The 19,210-nt window shown below is 29.9% G+C and overlaps 1 protein-coding gene across 1 annotated transcript in view; it reads right to left on the bottom strand.

The window, feature by feature from the left end:
- Positions 1–351: 351 nt before the first annotated feature.
- The window catches only part of LOC129959332 (uncharacterized), a 34,685-nt gene continuing 15,826 nt past the window's right edge, over positions 352–19,210 (bottom strand). The window contains exons 10-18 of the mRNA XM_056072150.1: positions 7,997–8,231; positions 5,575–5,792; positions 5,265–5,470; positions 4,272–4,668; positions 4,025–4,153; positions 2,941–3,075; positions 2,272–2,458; positions 1,419–1,642; positions 352–671 (exon numbers count right to left, since the gene is read on the bottom strand). Coding sequence (XP_055928125.1) covers positions 483–671; positions 1,419–1,642; positions 2,272–2,458; positions 2,941–3,075; positions 4,025–4,153; positions 4,272–4,668; positions 5,265–5,470; positions 5,575–5,792; positions 7,997–8,231 — 1,920 coding nt within the window. The 3' untranslated portion in view covers positions 352–482. The remainder of the gene's footprint in view (positions 672–1,418; positions 1,643–2,271; positions 2,459–2,940; positions 3,076–4,024; positions 4,154–4,271; positions 4,669–5,264; positions 5,471–5,574; positions 5,793–7,996; positions 8,232–19,210) is intronic.

Here is a 19,210-nt window from a genome sequence, read left to right on the forward strand (position 1 = left end):
AAATTCTTAATTTATAACTCAAAAATACACTTCAAATTTATTATTATTATTATTTTGCTGTAAACGCAGTCTTCTATTTTTTAGATTTGAAATCTTATGTGCCATTCAACACAGTATATTTTTAATGGTCTTCGATTTAATGCATGATAAAAGGAGGTAAAACCTCACTCGGTTAGGATATCAAACCAACATTTAAATTGATTATTGGGGTAAATTATTTATAATAATATAAATTTTATCATAAATGTGTAGTTTTAAAATAGCATTGTATCATTTTGAAAAGCTTATATTTGCATATGAAACTGATACTCAAACATCGATGGTTACATATTAAGACACACAAAACAAGTCTTCGAGGTAGTAAGCATTTTATTGAATATTTAAATTAATTTGGGTTTCAAAGAAATTCTGAGATTTACATTTGAATGCCACATCGGAAATTCAGATTTATTTTGATTGCAACTAAAATTAGAGTTCGTTGTTTAACCCAAGAATTTGATTTTGATGTCAGTGAGGCATGAGTTTTCAGTGGGAAGTTTGTCAGCAACGTTCTTGAGAAGAGGCCTATCGAAGGGGAATCCCATAGGCTTCTTGTCTGGGTACTTCTGATCCTTGGCACCACAATAGCTCACGGCATCGCTACAGATGGTCTTCACGTTAGCACCTTCAGGCTAAAAATATTAAATAGAAATTATCGGCTTGATTTTTAAAAAATGTTTCTGAGAGCATAATGTTGTCAAATACTTTTCAGAAAGCAATTTTTAGTCAATTTAGTTCTACAATTGCAATCACGGATTAGCAATCTCGTCTACAATTACGATCATGACTTAGCAATATCGTCTACAATTACGATCATGGCTTAGCAATATCGTCTATAATTACGATCATGGATTAGCAATCACGTCTGCAATGACGATCATGAATTAGTAATTTCGTTTACAATTACTATCATGGATTAGCAATTACGTCTACAGTTACGATCATGGGATCGATTCGTTATTTTCGAGGCAAAAAGAAAAATTTAGACATTGAAAGAGTTTTACGAAGAATAAGTAAATTAAATTTATGTAGATCTGCGTTTTATCCTTTCTCTTATTTCAGCTCAATTATTAGCTCAATCAATTAGAATTTCTTATTTCACTTGGAAACTATAAGAAAAATAGTGCTTATATATATTTATAATGATCAAGTTTACTAATTATTAAATAAAAAAATGATTTCTCATTGTTGATGATATTGTAAAATTCATTGAAATAGTCAATTTAAAAGAAAAATATTCCTAGTTTTAGAATATCTTTTTATCAAAAGCCGTATTTGTTACTGTTAAAAATTTTGCATGGAATTCTAATGACAATATTTTTTCTATAAATTTTCATTATACTTAATTGATAGAAAGAATTCGTGTGATGTCTACTTACGTTATCTTGAGTGTAATCGGTGAGCATGACAAAGAGTTGGAAGTCCATTCCTTTGTGAGTTCCTCTTGGCACCAACATATTCTCTGGCCATCCGCAACTGCAGTATTCGCTAGCGTCAGCTGAAGCACTCTGTCCGGCCTTAAGTTCATCGAAAGTGTAGGTGTGAGCCAGGGTTACACTGGAGTCAATAGCATTGCGGTTGATAACATTGTTTCCTGGGGCCACTATAGAAATAAAAAGGAATGAAGTTTCAGGAAAAAATGGATTCGAAAAATATTTGGTTTTGTAAGTAATTTCGTTGATTTAAACGAAAAATAAATGTCTAACCTGAAAACTGTCATTTTGATGCAAACTATTGTTTACCTATATGCTAGGAATGTATATCTAGATCTTTCCTTGAAAGAATAGATAATTATTCTAGAGTATTCCTTGAATGTTTAAATGAACTCTTCAAGTTATCAGCAAGTTCTCTCTTCCCTTATGTCAACAAGTTACTTAGAACTAATAGATCTTCTTTATTGCTAAACAATGTTCTACAATTCCTTGCATCTTTATGAAAATATCATGAACTATATCAATTTTAATGAAGTTTTGTTCTCGCGATTTTGATAAGATAAAAATCATTAAAAAGATACTTTAGGTTTGAAGTCTGATTTTACTTAATTTCATTTCATTTTAAGAATTAATCTGGAATTTTCTACATCATTAAAAGATAAACTGAAAGAATTGTATTAGATTAAATTAATCTATGGAAAAATTGTATCACTCCCGTGATATTTTCTTTCGAATTATTCTTTCTATTAGAAAAACAGAACGAAATGTCTATATTATTCAAGGAAAGATTTGTACTTACATTGTTTGTGGAATTTGTCCAATTCGATGAAAAGAGGCCTTTGGTCATTAGGAGTGAGTCGGTTTCCAAGTTCATCATATTTGGGAGCCAAGAACACTCGGACAGTGGCGTGCTTGGGAGCTCCACTGTTGTTTTCAGCGGTGATGGAATATGAGAAAGGCTCATGGTCCAAGTGGTGGTATTTTACCTGAAAAAAGCATTCAAGCGATTGAGTTATTTTCGAACTGGTTTAATTATGCAACAAAAATCCTGCAAAGAATTTTATAATTTCGTAATTTACCTACTGAATTTGAATTTTATTAAATTTTCCAAGAACAATATTTAAAAGTGTAGCAAGCTTATTATAAAGCACAAGTTAGCCACTTCTATATCAATTCATAAATTTTTTCTGAAGATATCTTTATGTAATCTTGAATTATAGTGAGGGATTAAAATATATTCTTGAAATTAATGAATTTTAAGTCATTACATTCAGAATTTAAGTCATATGAATGAATATGAATTTAAGGCTTAAGTTTTTATGCGATTGAGATATCTTTCACTAGTTTTCTATCTCTAAAGGCTTCATGGTGTTTTAACTCTGAAATTGAATAATCTAAAAAGGAATAAATATCTACGGATCAAAGAATTCCGATAAAATATTGATGAAGAACTCTTAGCTTTCCTTACCTTAACTTTGTGGTCAGTACCGAAGTTGATACCGTGAGCAAGATTCAATTCATCATCCTTCATGAAAGTTGTGATAACATTGTTTTGCTTAGCCTTGATTTCACAGTTGACAACCTTCACTCCTGGGAATGATAGCTGGAATAAAGAACAATTGAAACGGTCACAAACGATAATCACAATAACGCACAGTATTGCAAAGATATACAAACGAGCAAATAAATTTATATTCTATATATATTCGTATTTTGCTTAATTAATTTCAATTTTATTGTTTGACGAATATTGAGAAAATGGATTAGTCGGGGGGAGGGATTCGTTTAAAAAATGGATTAGTATGTAGCTTTCAGCATCATGGATTTAAGCAAAAAGTGCAAGAATAAGCAGTTATTAAGATGGGAAACCTTTTTAGTAAACATGACTATTTCTTCGAAAATTTGTCCATCACACATTTCCTTGTATTGCAGATCAATCTATTTTAAAATAATCTAAGTGCTAAATATTTGCTTTCTGTCAATGAAACTTGCAGAAGAAGAAGTGGATAAATTTGAAATATTTTCAAGATTCTGTAGTTGATTTTGATTTCAGAAAGAACACGAGTATCATGTCTATTTATGCTATAGTTAATTGAGACGAATCAGAATAATCTGGACATTTTCTCTTTACCTATAAAGTAAGAAGGAGATCTTTAAAGGGCTGATTTTAATCAAGCGAGCAGCAACACCTCACTAGGTTCTTTTTTTTAAATTAATAATTTGTCATTTGTTTAAAGCAAAGAGAAGCAGATCTGTTCAGATTTATTGAAGTTTTGAGTTTTATCTGTTATAAAAATATTCACTCCCTAAAAGTCAATATCGATTTTAAAAAATTATTTGGAAAGGAATCTCATTATTATTCTTTTAAAAGCATATTCCGTTCCATTCACTCCATTTTTATTGTTTAGATACTTTAAAAATATTTAATTAAATAATGCTAGTTTGTAGCGAACAATCAATCTTTTGTATCGAAAGAGAGTACAAGACTCATTGAATAGCTCATAAGGAATGAAGCTTTAATGTGAATTCGTATTTATTTTCTGTTATCTTACTTGTTCCCAAGAGTATGGCTGAAGAGTTGACTTGTATTGCTGGAAGATGTTGTCCACGAATCTGTGCCATCTGTAGAAGATAGGATCTCGAAGAGAGGTTGAGGTGTCACTCATGACTCCAGGGTTTTCCTGTTGCATAATAATAAATGCTTTTTTAATTTTCAATATTTCACACAAATTACTGAATGATTAGGGTTAATTTATTTTTTTATTTACTCTAACTATAATAAAATCTCCACAAACTTACTTGGAATCTACCATCGGGATCGTGCATGCGGGCCATCATGACGTGTCCCCAGTTGTGGAGAGAGCCATAGAAGGCCTTGTTGGGTGAATCAGAGCTGGCTTCAATGATGGATCCCAAGATGTTTGCACCGTTGGCTTCATCAAGAGGGACTTCATTACCCTTAGAGTCATGGACATGCTTCAGATCAATAGCTTCCAAGATCCTTTCTCTCCATCTTTCCATATCTTGCACATCAACATCCACAAGATCCCGGAGACTGAATCCCTGAGGTCGGGAAGCATAGTGCAATCCACTCACAAGAGATGTCAAGTGAGGAGCATAACCTTCAAGCCTCTCTTCGAAGTTGTGGAAGGCCACCATTCGGTTGAGACCGTTGGACAATCTCTCACAATCGTACCTTCAAGGAAAATATAAGTTCAATTTCTTGTGAAGATACTCGGTATGAATAAATATTATCACCTATTCTTCTATTCCGTACTTCGTTATAATTTTATTCTGTCAATTACCAGTTGTTATCGAAGAAATAGAAATGTTTTGAATCTTTTAAAACTGAATGATGCTTATCATTTTGTATACATCATGTTATTCTATTCTATAGTAGAAATTATTTATGATCTAAAATGGCATTTCAAGGCCAGTATCTCCAACTATTTGAATTAATCTATTTTGATAATATTACAACTTACAAATATTAATGATTATAGATAGTTTTATCTTACGAGTATGAGGAACTTCATTGCACTTTTATTAAAAAAATTAGCACTCTTATGTAAAAAGAACAGAAAAAGATTACGGATTAAATTATTTAAGCATTTATTCTCGTTTTGATAAATCTAATTGAAAAATTTCAAGCAAGTCTGTTTTATTTCAATTTTGCATCAGGTTTTCTTATTTTTTTACGTTCAATTGTTTTTATATTCGAAAATGTCAAAAAAAAAAAGAAATCAAAACTTTACATTAATTTAAATTGATTACACCAATTTTTTTAATTACCTGGCACACATCTGTTGATGCATGTAATAGAAAAGTTCTCCTTTCCTGTCCTTCAGCTTTCCAGTGAGCTCGACGCTCCAGTTAGCTGGGTATACTACGTGCCAGTGCCAATGGTGAGCATTGATACCGATATCTTCACGGAAGTAGGCGAGTTTGTATTCAGGTTCCAAGATGTTACCAGTGTCTTCAATTTCCACAACGACATCCTAATAATACCAGAACAAGATGCATTAGAAATGCATTTATTTCATTAAGTCAATGTAAGATTTGGTTGATCTTTCTTGGTGTTCATGTGAGCATCTACACTTACTTCGGTGGGCTTGTTCTTGGCCTCCTTGGATGCAAGGTTGATGGTCTCTGCTGGAATAAACCTGTCAGGGAAGACTTCCTGGATGGGTGGCAGGGTGACTCCTCGGCAGTCATCTCGGTGAGCTATAGCCACAGAAAAAGCGTAGACGAAGAGTCCCTCGTTTACAACATCTCGGGCTTGCTTAGCGAGCTTCAGGAAGTCTGCGAAATCGGGAGCAGCTGAGGGCAGAAAAATTTACATTTATTGCATTAACTCAGGTTAGTTGTTTCGAACTATTCTGGGATAAAGAAACATATTCATAATCTGCTTTAAGAACAAAATTATCAAGTGGTCAATTTTAGTTTAAATCTAAAGTAATTAATATGACTCTAAAACAAAGTTCTGTTACTTCCACAATGTAAAAGAAACTATATTGAAAGCATTTGAAAGACAGAGATGATTTCTTGAAAATATTCCTTTTTTTTAGGCCATTTTTTTAAAATGAAGGTTTGAAGATTATGGTAAAGCTTATGAATACTTGCAAATAAATATGATAAAATTAATACTAGTTCACGTAAGCACTTATATACCTAAAGAAAATTAAATTTTATTGCATATTATGAAATCTGAAGCTTAAGAAGTTATTTGTGAGAATAAAATATAAATTCATGAAATGATCTAGTTTTAGCTTTTCTATCGCATTCTATCAAAGAATGCCGTAATAAACTATCTCACAGAAACACTATTTTTCCGAAAATATCTCCAAAATAAATTTTCTGCTTCTTTCAAAGTGCAGAAATTTTTTTGTAATGAATTTGACCCAGCATCAAAATGTTGTTTAAGTTCAAAACAAGTATGGATTTCTTTTTCTTGAAAAACGACTATGATGTCCAACTTTTTCAAATATATATTTATCAGAGATTTGGAAAAAAAATGCAGAATACTCATGAAATTTAATTCTATAAATCATAATTACTAGTTTCAACGACAAAATAGTGCTTTCATCAGCATCAGCAATTTTCTGGTAAGATAATATAAAAAATAATTGGGGGTGGGGAAAAAAATGGGATCAAGCAATGTTTTTTTTTTTTTTTTTTTTTGGAAAATGATAAATGGAAAAATTATTACTTTTCAAGGAATTCAGATAAGTTTTCCTCAATTAAATAAGCTAATGACAAGGTTTATAATTTATAAAAATTAAAAAAAAAATACATGCTATTTTTCAAACGTGAAAAAAGTTCGTTCATATTTTAAAAGAAGTCTGTTGCTTATTTTAGATTTGATTGCAGTGATTCAGTTATGTGTTATGCATTTCTTTAATTATGTTTAGACTGTTTCATTTTGTTTACTGAAATAAAAAAGCGTTACTTATAAATTTTATTTTAAATTAACTTCGGATTTCTAATTTGATTTTATATTCCCAATTAAACCCATTGTAATTTATAAATTCACATTCCCCTCAATTCAATGCCAACTGACCAATACTTGCTTGTGCTTTAAGTTTCAATTAGATACTAACAATGATCCATATATTATTTACCCATTTTAAAATCATAAAATTAGTTAGAATTCCTTAAATTAATGAAGCTTTTCAATGGAGAAGTGCTTGAAAAATAAATAAGAAGTTGTAAATATACTAAAATGATTAAATCCATTAAAATTCTCTTTTTTTTCTGAATTGTACCTTAAATCACTTCATCATCCACTTAAATCATCCAGTCACTTTTGAATTCACAATTTTTTGTTACGTGCATAAAGATTGTTTAAAATTATCACTATTTTTAAGTTTAAAAAGAGCAATATTTGATTTACTGAACAGAATCTCGAAAATTAAAAACTGAGTTGAAAATGAACGTATTAAAGATTACTTTATTTTTTTTAAATTCTATCTTTTAAATTATAATTTAAATGATAACACAGCTTGAAGATTCAATCACTTTTTATCTAAACATTTTAAGTGCATAAAGACTTCTAAAATTCTTTAAATAATTAAAAATTTAAAGTTGAAAAGAGCAATGTTTGATTTCCTGAAGAGGATATCGGAAAATAAAAATTAAGTGGAAAATGAGCATATTAAAGATGGTTCAATCTGCTGACTTTTTAAAAATTATACTACAAAGGTCAATTATGTATAGTTCGATCATTGTAATATTTTTTGTCAAAGTATTATGTGCATAAAGAGGTTTAAACTCTTTAAATTATTACTTTTAAGTAGAAAATAACAATATTTGATACTAGAGAGAATTTCAAAATTAAAAATTGAGTTGAAAATAACCATATTAAAGATCATTTAATCGTTAAAAATCCATCTTTTGAATTGTTCTTTAAATGAGATAAACAATTTGAAGAGTCTATCGCTATTTATCTAAGCATTTAAGTGCATAAAAACTACTTTTAAACTTAATTACTATTTTTAAGTTGAAAATAACAAGATTTGACTTACTGAAGAGGATTTCGAAGAGCTTGGTGGCTTCCTTGAGGTGCCTTTCATGAAAGCATGAGAAGAGAGTACCTCGGGGCAAAACTCCAACTCCGATCAGCCTGGGATCCCTTTGCTCTGGTGGAAGTTGCTGCCTTGTTAAAGTGGTCAACTTCTCGAACAGGGGCAACAGCTGGTCTTGCTTCTCCTTGATGCTCATTTTGAGAGATGAGTGCTCACAAGCAAGCCTGTCTCTGTGCTATAGGGGGACTGCCTCCTGAGGACGGGCATCGGAGCTTTTATATTGTCCTCAGTCTCAATATTCTGAGAACTATTGTGAGCATAGCTTCTCTGTACGACTATCCGTATCAAAATAGGGAACTTCTTACCATGGCTATAGATAGAGCGGCCAGGAAGGGCGGAGCAGGAAGATCGGGGAGTGCCTTTATTTGAAGATTCGGTAAATACGAAATCCTTTCTGACTCGGGATATATTTTGGAAACTTCAAATTCACTGATTCGTTATCTAATTATGAATTCTATCACATCAGGGTTGAGAATTTTGGGTTCATTATTAATCGACTCGTTTTCAATTGAAGAATTTCATGTGGATTCTTTTATTGTTATGGAAAAGTTTGTAAATTAGTTTTTCGATACGTAGTGCTCTCGTTTATTATTTAGTTTTTCCCCCAGTTAAATTTTAGAAGGAAATTTCGTAAGAAAATCTTTCAAATGGTTGGATTTCCCCAGTTGTTTTCTATAATAATATTATTTTTATCTATATAATGATAATTAATTTCATTATAATAATACCATTACTAGATGATAATTATTTTCATTATAATAATATTATTAAAAATTAAAAGACTGTTGATCATTAAAATTAAAAGACTGTTGATCATTAAAATTAAATAGATGTTGATCATTATGAAAATGCAGACTTAATGATTTCCAGTTTTTTCGATTGCATCAGAAATGAATTTGTTGCGAAAAGTAATTTAATGTTCAATATTTTATTAATTGTGGTTAAATGTCATTAGAAAAACAACTTGTGATTAAAGTAGGTTTTTAGCACTTTCAAAACCCTTGGACCAAAATTTAAAAAAATTCTTTTTCGTTTAAAAAAATTAAAAGGTAATTTAATTAAGATAAGTTAACATTCATTTTTTATTAATTAATGAAATTTTTTATGCAATCTGAATTTTAAAGTAATAATTTAGCTGATAATTAAATTTAATGAAATTAAATAATATTTTGAGCATGTAGATGTTATAAATGCTTAATTTATATGTTTCGGAACTCTGAATAAAGAATATTTTTCATTTGTTATTGAATAATTTATGAGTTGAAATGGCGGAAAGTATATGCCAATTTCGTTTTTAAGAAATAATATTAAATTTCAAAATTAATACAGAATACTTCATCACTATGAATTTCGTTTTGGAAAGGAATTTGCAATGAAGAAATGAAAACGTTAATATTTGGCGTTATTGACTATGTAAAAAAGATTAAGTAAGAAGTAAATAAAAGATAAATGCATTTCGAATTATATGAACATTCAGGGCAGATTCGAAGCATTCTTTAAGTTTTATAGATTATTTCTTTCAAACACGCTTAATTATCTTCGCATCCATCAGCGAATTCCAATTATTCCAATTTAACGTTTCAAATTTTTGAAGCTGCGATGATTTGATTTGAAGCTGAAATGGCAAGGCTGTACTTAACACAAGAACTTCGAATTCTAAAAATGTTTTGATAAACAATGTATTTCAAAATAAAATAAATACATTTCAAATAAAATTCGCAAGAAATCGTTGAAACCCTATACATTCAAGCAAATTAAAAAAAAAAAAACTAGCATTAAATGAAACGAGCAATATTTATAATTCAATATTCCAGTTCAACACAGAAAGCACAAATCAGTATTCAAAATATATTTTTCACAAAAACAATGCAGAAAATAAATAAATAAAAATCTTAGCTTCTTAATGAAACAGGGTTTTGAGACAAAGCAACAGTTGAGATTATTTTAAATTTACGAAATAATGGGTGGGATTTTAAAAGCAAGGATTCTTGCTTTTAAAATGAAAGCGAAAGGTTTCTGTTAATTTTCCGCTTCGTCTTTTTTTGATTTCAGATAACTAATTAAAAAGTAATATGGATATAGTACGGTAATAACAATTTAATATTAAAAATACACTGATAAATAATAAGCCGACGCTTATAAGCTTCATTATATTATTTATTTGACTCACTTTTTTAAATAACTTTTTTCAAAATTAACCCTTTACACTCGGATTTTGACTCTCACTCACCATTCAAGACGGTCCATCATCTTGATGTTTTAATTATTTATTTTTAAAAGAATTTATTGTTAAAAATGCCTACAGAGTTGTAAGAATTTAATATTAAAAATACACTGATAAATAATAAGCCGACGCTTATAAGCTTCATTATATTATTTATTTGACTCACTTTTTTAAATAACTTTTTTCAAAATTAACCCTTTACACTCGGATTTTGACTCTCACTCACCATTCAAGACGGTCCATCATCTTGATGTTTTAATTATTTATTTTTAAAAGAATTTATTGTTAAAAATGCCTACAGAGTTGTAAGAATTTAATATTAAAAATACACTGATAAATAATAAGCCGACGCTTATAAGCTTCATTATATTATTTATTTGACTCACTTTTTTAAATAACTTTTTTCAAAATTAACCCTTTACACTCGGATTTTGACTCTCACTCACCATTCAAGACGGTCCATCATCTTGATGTTTTAATTATTTATTTTTAAAAGAATTTATTGTTAAAAATGCCTACAGAGTTGTAAGAATTTAATATTAAAAATACACTGATAAATAATAAGCCGACGCTTATAAGCTTCATTATATTATTTATTTGACTCACTTTTTTAAATAACTTTTTTCAAAATTAACCCTTTACACTCGGATTTTGACTCTCACTCACCATTCAAGACGGTCCATCATCTTGATGTTTTAATTATTTATTTTTAAAAGAATTTATTGTTAAAAATGCCTACAGAGTTGTAAGAATTTAATATTAAAAATACACTGATAAATAATAAGCCGACGCTTATAAGCTTCATTATATTATTTATTTGACTCACTTTTTTAAATAACTTTTTTCAAAATTAACCCTTTACACTCGGATTTTGACTCTCACTCACCATTCAAGACGGTCCATCATCTTGATGTTTTAATTATTTATTTTTAAAAGAATTTATTGTTAAAAATGCCTACAGAGTTGTAAGAATTTAATATTAAAAATACACTGATAAATAATAAGCCGACGCTTATAAGCTTCATTATATTATTTATTTGACTCACTTTTTTAAATAACTTTTTTCAAAATTAACCCTTTACACTCGGATTTTGACTCTCACTCACCATTCAAGACGGTCCATCATCTTGATGTTTTAATTATTTATTTTTAAAAGAATTTATTGTTAAAAATGCCTACAGAGTTGTAAGAATTTAATATTAAAAATACACTGATAAATAATAAGCCGACGCTTATAAGCTTCATTATATTATTTATTTGACTCACTTTTTTAAATAACTTTTTTCAAAATTAACCCTTTACACTCGGATTTTGACTCTCACTCACCATTCACGACGGTCCATCATTTTGATGTTTTAATTATTTATTTTTAAAAGAATTTATTGTTAAAAATGCCTACAGAGTTGTAAGAAGATGTAGATTACTTTTTCGGGGAAATTCAACTTAAAACAAATTTTTATTTTTATTTTTCGGGGAACTAAACAAGGTAGATATTAGGGCGAATAGCTATGCATCGAATTACTTTTCCAATTGCAAAGGGTTAATTTATATTTTATCGGAGCAAATTAAATTTTAATTGTCAAATTAATAACGGAATTAAAATATATTAATGTTTTTGAAAGACTTGCAATCTTTCCCATATAAAGCTGGCATAGTATGGGCTTCGTATTACGAGAATGAGAAGTTCTAGGCCCGAATCCACGGGCCGCGGTGGCCTAGTGGTAAGGTTTCGGCTCGTAAGCTATAGGGTTTCAGGTTCGAGACCCGATTCCACCGAAGAACTGTCATGTAAGGTGGTCAGTTGTGCGTTAAATCCGTCAGGACCAAATGTCCTCCCGCTGGTGTAGTGCGGCGTGGAGAGGGGGTGCCAGCTCAGGTGTCGTCCTCGCCATCTGACCGCGGTTCAAAATTACGAGGTCCGTCCCAAAATAGCCTTAGTGTTGCTTTACAACGAGACGTTTATATAATTAAACTAAACTATCTAGGCCTGATTCTATAGAGGACTGCCATTTATGTGGTCCCCATGATAGTCAAATTTTTGGTCCTGACTTAAATATTTTCATATTGGTGTTGTATGATTGTTTGGAGAATTGTATGCCACTTCAGAGATCTTTCTCGTCATCTAGTCACATTTCGAAATTATTAAGCCATCTCAAAGTCTTCACATGATTATCCAACGAGATGCTTAAATAACAATTAAGTTTATCACTTCATTAAAAAAAAACATATGTATTTTCATGAGAGAGTTGCAATTAATTCTTGTTTGAATTAGTCAACTTCTTCAAAAGTAAATAATAAAGCAAGTACAGATGTTAGCTACATAAAGAAAGTTAAAACGAAATAAAATATCCCTAGGTGTGTGCTTGTAACGGAAAGATTATTTATTCTACTAAATTAAAAATAGTTTAAATTTGTATCTACTACAGTGAAAATAATGTAAATAACGCTTGTGTATTTCTTGTTTTACCTGATACTATTTAAAGTTTTAAACAATAGGTGAAATAATACTAAGTATGATGGGTTAGAAGTCTCTTCATCGTCTAGCTCTACCCATATTTCTCATTTCAGAATTGTAGATATAAATTCTAATTATTTTTTAATACTTTCAATTCTAAGTAATCTTTGGTATTATTCCAACAACTTATGTGAAAATTTAGATCACACCTTACTGCAATCCTTACGTTATAGATTTTTCAGTTACTTTATTTGAATAGAAATAAAATAGCAAATCGATCTTGGTTAATACTTCTTAAGATAGAAAGTCATCTTAGCTTAATAAGTTTGTTGTTTAAGAATTTTCAAAAAAAAAAATAAAAAAAAAAAAAAATGCAAGAAACTTTTTCCTTTACAACTTTAATCTACTACAAGAAATTGGATTGTTTTAGAACAATATGATAAAAATTATATCCAGTATTAACTGCAATTCCTTTTTATACTATTATAGCGGTTTTTCGTACTTTTTCTGCATAATTTGGGCCTAAAATAATCTATTACTTCATTTGAACAAAATACAGGGTGGTTATAAAATAACTTTCCCTGTTTGGAGACATTTCTAGCTAAAACTAATGAACGGAATGAAACCAGATTTCTTATATATTAAGCTGAAGACATAGATAAATGTATTCTAAAAAATTATTAATGCATGTTATCGAATGATTTGCCCTCTCGTATGTTCAAACAAATGAATTCTTAGAATTACGTGCTCTACAACAGAACGCAGCAACACTGATTCGTTGGATTCGCAGTTTTATGCGAGGCTGCTTCCATGAAGCTAGATTGTAAACATTCCCATGTCAACCATACTTTTCAAATACAATACTCAAAGCTATACTCACAATCGAAATTCACAGGGAGTGAGATCCAGGCAGCGCGATTTCCACCTGCATAAAGATGTATACTAATTATCCGTCTGTCTTAAAACGTTGCCGTTGAACTTGTTCAGCACATATTCCAAAGTGAAAAGGTACTCCATCCGCATTAATACTTTAGATTGCAGGCTGTATGAGTACTGTAAGTTTCTTCACTGTTCTGTTATTTGAGTTTAATTATAATGTGTGTGATTTGAGTTATTTGACTACATTTGAATTTTAAATTATTCAACCACATGTATAAAAGATGTTGAAATAAAATTTTTAGTGGAAATTGCAATTTCCGTAATTCTTTCAGCTAATTGATTTGACCAATTGCATGTATATTGCCATATTGCAGTTGATGGCCGAAAACTGGATTTTCTTTCTGCACAAATCATGGAAGTAAATAGTATAGTATGTGCACCAAATTTGATTCCATTTGGCTTTACATATTTTGTATAATCGAGCTCCAAATACTTTATGTTAATTTAAGGCCACCATGTATCTAAAAATAAAAATTTAAATATTTATTTTTAATCTGTTAAGCTTTGATGCTCTACTATTTTTTTTAATTGAAGGCTGGTTTTGATCTAAAAGCCCGAAGAGGTCAATTTTAACATTGAAGCATAAATATGTAAATCTATTTCTGTATATGAATTACTTTTTGTACTTTGTGTTATTTCTGAATTTGGAAGATTATCTAAACAAGATATAATGTGAAGTAATCAAACAAATTATATCTCAACATTTTTTTCTTGTAATTAAATCGCTGACATTTGGTTACATTTCATATTACCTAACTGATGACAGCTTTAAAAACTTGTCTTTCTTAGTTTTGACATCATAACTCTTTTTTTAAAAAAAGAAATGTCCGAAGTGATTTTTTTCATAATTATGTAAACTAAGAATAAACTTATTGTTCTATGTAACAAACTTGAGCTAGTAACAATCATGAAATTGTAAGAGATTCCTTTCATAATATCTTCTATATTTTAGGAAACTTTTAAGAAATTACTGATATACTTCGACATTGTGGCATTTTATAGAAATTTGAAGCGAACTTTTTATAGTGTATAATGTTAAAATGAATTTGAGTTAAAATAATTAGCTATAGCACAACTCTGCTGACTTGATTTGTATAAGTAAATATTCAAAAATATTCAATTCCTCATTTTTGATATTTTGGCATTTTTTTTTTTTTTTTTTTTTTTAGATTTTTAGAATGAGTTTTCTCGTAATGTATAATTCAACATAAAGAAGTAAGTTATAATATTTTATTTCATAATGTGTAATTCGACATAGAAAAGTAACTACAATATTTAGGAACGCATTTTATTTATAAGATTGCCTTTATGGAGGATATGTTGTCTTTTTTTGAGTAGTAAACGTTTTAAGAATTTGCCTCAGTAAGTTCCAACGTTAATAATTTTGTACAGCATTGTTATTATTTTTAGGAAAAAAAAAAAGATTTTCCGTGATTATTTTGATTTAGAAATTTAACCGTGTAATATATTAAACAAAAAAAAAAATCTCTTGAAATATTAGTTCGATAGTCTGTAAGGCTAAGGAATTATTTTACTTTCCACAAATTGTGATTAATTGGTTAGAAATAAAATGGAATTGATAGCTATCCTACTCGACAGATTTTTCCAACTGTGGATTGTGATATTGCAAGAAATTGAGAAATATTTCATTGTATGTTTTACATCGAAATTACCTCACCAATAACTTAGTGGTGCCAGGGCAGGGTATGGCTGAGGAACATGAATAAAGGAAAGGAATTTATGGGTTCTATACTCTAGCTGTGCTCTTAACTAGATCTTTAATAAAGTGATACACTAATGGATACTTTCGCAACGCTAGGTTGCTGACTGTTAGATATTTTCTTTCAAATGATGTACACACACTCTATCGACTCTCTCCCACACTTATTATAATGATAGACAGCTGAAATTTGGTATATCACACATTGAATACTCCGACCCGGAATTAGGCACACAGAAAATTCTAAATGACCGGACCGGTGGGACAACACTGGCGGGAACTAAAGTTGAGTTCTAAAGATCATCACTGACCACAGTACAATCCTTTCCGTGGGAAGCATGTTCCGCCATAGATAGGGGGTAGTTGATCCCACACCGTTATGTACCCACCTGGGTGGCGAGAATCAACCGCTATGCTAGAAGCTTTTCATTCTCATATCCGAGGTGCTCTCGGGTGGGATTGAAATTTGGTATAAGGAATCGAGACCAAAGTTTTAGAATTCCATCAATTTTTGAACGAAATTCATTCAAAGGAAGTTCGTCTGGTTGACTGTTCGAGTACAAGTGAGCTTGATTGTTACACAGATCAAAGAACTAGGTAGATAACATTTTGTCCATAGTTTTAGTTTCTAAAATATGGATACTTGTCAAATTTTGAACTATACCCATCAAAAGTTTGGCCGAGTATCTGTCTGTATTTTCACATGCATATAAATGCAATGACTTAAAAGGATGAAATTAGGTATGGTATCTTGTCACTTTAACTGTAGTTTTACGTCATATTGTGGTGTTAATCAGCCGGCAAAAATATGTCCAAAATATAGATTCTCGCTATAGATTCAATAAAAATTCTGGGAATTGCTAGAATACGAAATGTTAAAGAATTTTGTATCGATTTTAGATAAGGAAAATAACAAAAAGTAATTTTTTGTCCTTGCTGCATTATTTTTGTCCCTTGGAATGTGTAATAAATGCCATTATTTCATTCAATTATAGGATAGATACAGTGTTGGCATTTTGAGAAAAAAAAGTACACAGAAAAATGAGTACGGAAAGTTCAAATGAAATTTATTTGGCGTTAGCAACACCTTTGCTGAGTTGCTGACTGGCAGATCTCTAGATGATTCGCTATCCATAATGTCCAGTGAAATTTTTTTTTCTATATGATACAGCATCCTAATAAAATATTGTCAATAACATTAGATTTCTTTAAAAAAAATTTCAATAAAAATAAAACTATTGAGTACATATCAGTAACTGAAAATACGGGTCAAATATCCAGCATGTGTAACCACTTACACGAAAAGAATTAATTATAATGAAAAAGAAAAATCGGAAATTTGAAAAAAAAATAAATAAATAAAAAACTTGATGATGGTTATTTTTGCATATGGGCAAAGTAAAATGGATATAAGTATTAATGATTTTAGTATGGGCATAAAGGCAATTCCATTAAATAGTTGTTTGTTCTTTATAACTTTCTATGTTTTTTAAAATAGCATTCAAAATGCGAATGCATTAAGAACAGGTTACTATGGACAGAAATGGTCCGTGTGGGTCAATATTCCCAAACTGGTATTTAAAAAAGAATTTATATTCATTGTGACAAACTTAAGTCAAAAGTTAATTTTTTTTGCGAAGTTTTGTTTGTTTTTGCTTATCTATTGGACTAAAAATATTTATTTCCTTCTCTTACTTCTGGTAGAAGGTATTTAGAATTTTGTACAGAATCTGCAGAAATTTAAATATTTTATAAAGAAAATAATTTTTTTTGTAATGAGTTTGTGAGATACTATCTATGTTACAAAAATTTGTCAGCATTCCCTCAAATACAAATGAATTGATATCAAATACAAAATATAGTAGATTCAGTGACAATAGCTACTACCATATTAAAAAATTATTTACAAATTTAGTATTTTTAGCTTGTTAAAACAAATACTCACGGTTCTAAATATTTTTTTTAAAAATTGCTAAATACTATTGCAAAAATTTGACTCTTCAAAACTTCAAGTTTTTTTCAAGCCACTATTTTGATATAATCATAACAGATGAATAAGTCCTCTAAAACTCGGGTCTCGACAATTTTTTTTTTGTCTACTCAAAATGGCCTCAAATAGGTGTCAGAAATGAAATATTCTTTCCTTTTTTCAAACTTATTGACTCATGACGAGTAGACCACGCGGGATTAGAACACCCATGCCAACAATATATATATAAAAACTAGAATCCTGCTTTGATTTCCACCTTGCCAATTCGTTGATTTTTGCTTGGGCTGATAATTTTTACGGAAATTATTCCGGAAAATATTTTCATCCCCCTAAGAATTTTAAGATGGTATTTGTTTGCATTCTTAACGCCCCCTCATTTTGAAGATTTTATTCTCAATTATTTATCTGCTTGGATTCAATTTCTATTTTTGCGGTTCTTTTTGAGAAAATAGAACCTATATATTTTAATTAATTTCAAAAATTAAACTTTTTATCGAATTATTGGTCTTGAAACTTTTTTGGAGAAAAATAAATTAGTTTCGTTTCTCCCTTCCGCGTGTTTGATATTTGGCATAAAAAAAAAAGTAAGGTGCCCTCTAAAGTATAAAATTTCAGATGCTTGTTCTTCGATGCAGAACTAATTTTTTTTTTTTTTATGAAACTTATTTTAATTTCTGCTTTCTAGTTTACTTTTATGCATTCTAAACACTCGGGAAAGCAAATTTATTATTGATGAGGAATGGAAGAACAAATTCCGTTGTTTCATTAAAGTGAAAAAAAAGTATTTCTATAAATGGCGGGAAATCCGTTGAATAATGGTATGAATAGCAAGCTGCTTCCTAAACCATTTTCTTTCTCGGAAAAATTTTAAAAGGAGAAGAATTCCAATGTGAAATAAACCAAAAATATGTTTTCTTCCGTGATTCATCGATCTTCTTTGGGATACTTCAGCTATCTTATATAGGATGATTACAAAATTGAGGGACAAACTTTGAAAGGTGGTACAGCTCACTAAAAAAATATTTTTACTGTCTCATATATGGAATAAAAAGAATGCTTATTGTAATAATCAAACAATTAAAACTCGAGATTTTGACGAATCTTCACGTTTCAGACTTTCCTCAGTCAAAAAGTACATTTTTTGGCATGACTGTCTGTTTATGAACTCGATAACTCAAAAACGCTTTGAGCTAAACGGATGAAATTTGAATGTGAATTAACGAATAACTGAAGTCGAATAAAGAATTCCAATATGAAATTAATGAAAAATATGTTTTCTTCGATTTATTATGTCGGTGATTTATTTTGTCAGATTTAATTGCAATGATTCACGATCTAATACAGGATGATTATAAAAGCGAGAGACAAACTTCGAAAGTTGGTACAGCTAGCTAAAAAGACATTTTTACTCACTCGTATACGAAATATAGAGAAAGTTTAATAATCGTCAAACAATCCGTCCTCGTGATTTCACGGATCACCATGTTTCAGATTTTCCAGAGTTCAAACCACGCATTTTTTGGCATTATGTCATCTTCTATTTGCGAACACGATAACTCAGCAACGCTTTGAGCTAGATAGTTGAAATTTGGTATATGGAATGAAGACCAGATATTTTGAAATCTATCAACTTTTGAACGAAAGCCATTCACAGAAAGTCTGTCTCTGTGGCTATTCTAGTATAGGTAAATTTGAAAACTGCAAAACGCAAAAGTTAGGTAAATAAAATTTGTTGCATAAATTTAACATCTAAAATATAGATACTTATCAAAATTTTAACTGAATCCTTCAAACGGTTGTTCGTCGATCTGTACTTCCGCATGCAT

This window comes from Argiope bruennichi, chromosome X1 (assembly GCF_947563725.1).
Source record: "Argiope bruennichi chromosome X1, qqArgBrue1.1, whole genome shotgun sequence".
NCBI classification, from domain to species: Eukaryota; Metazoa; Arthropoda; class Arachnida; order Araneae; family Araneidae; genus Argiope; species Argiope bruennichi.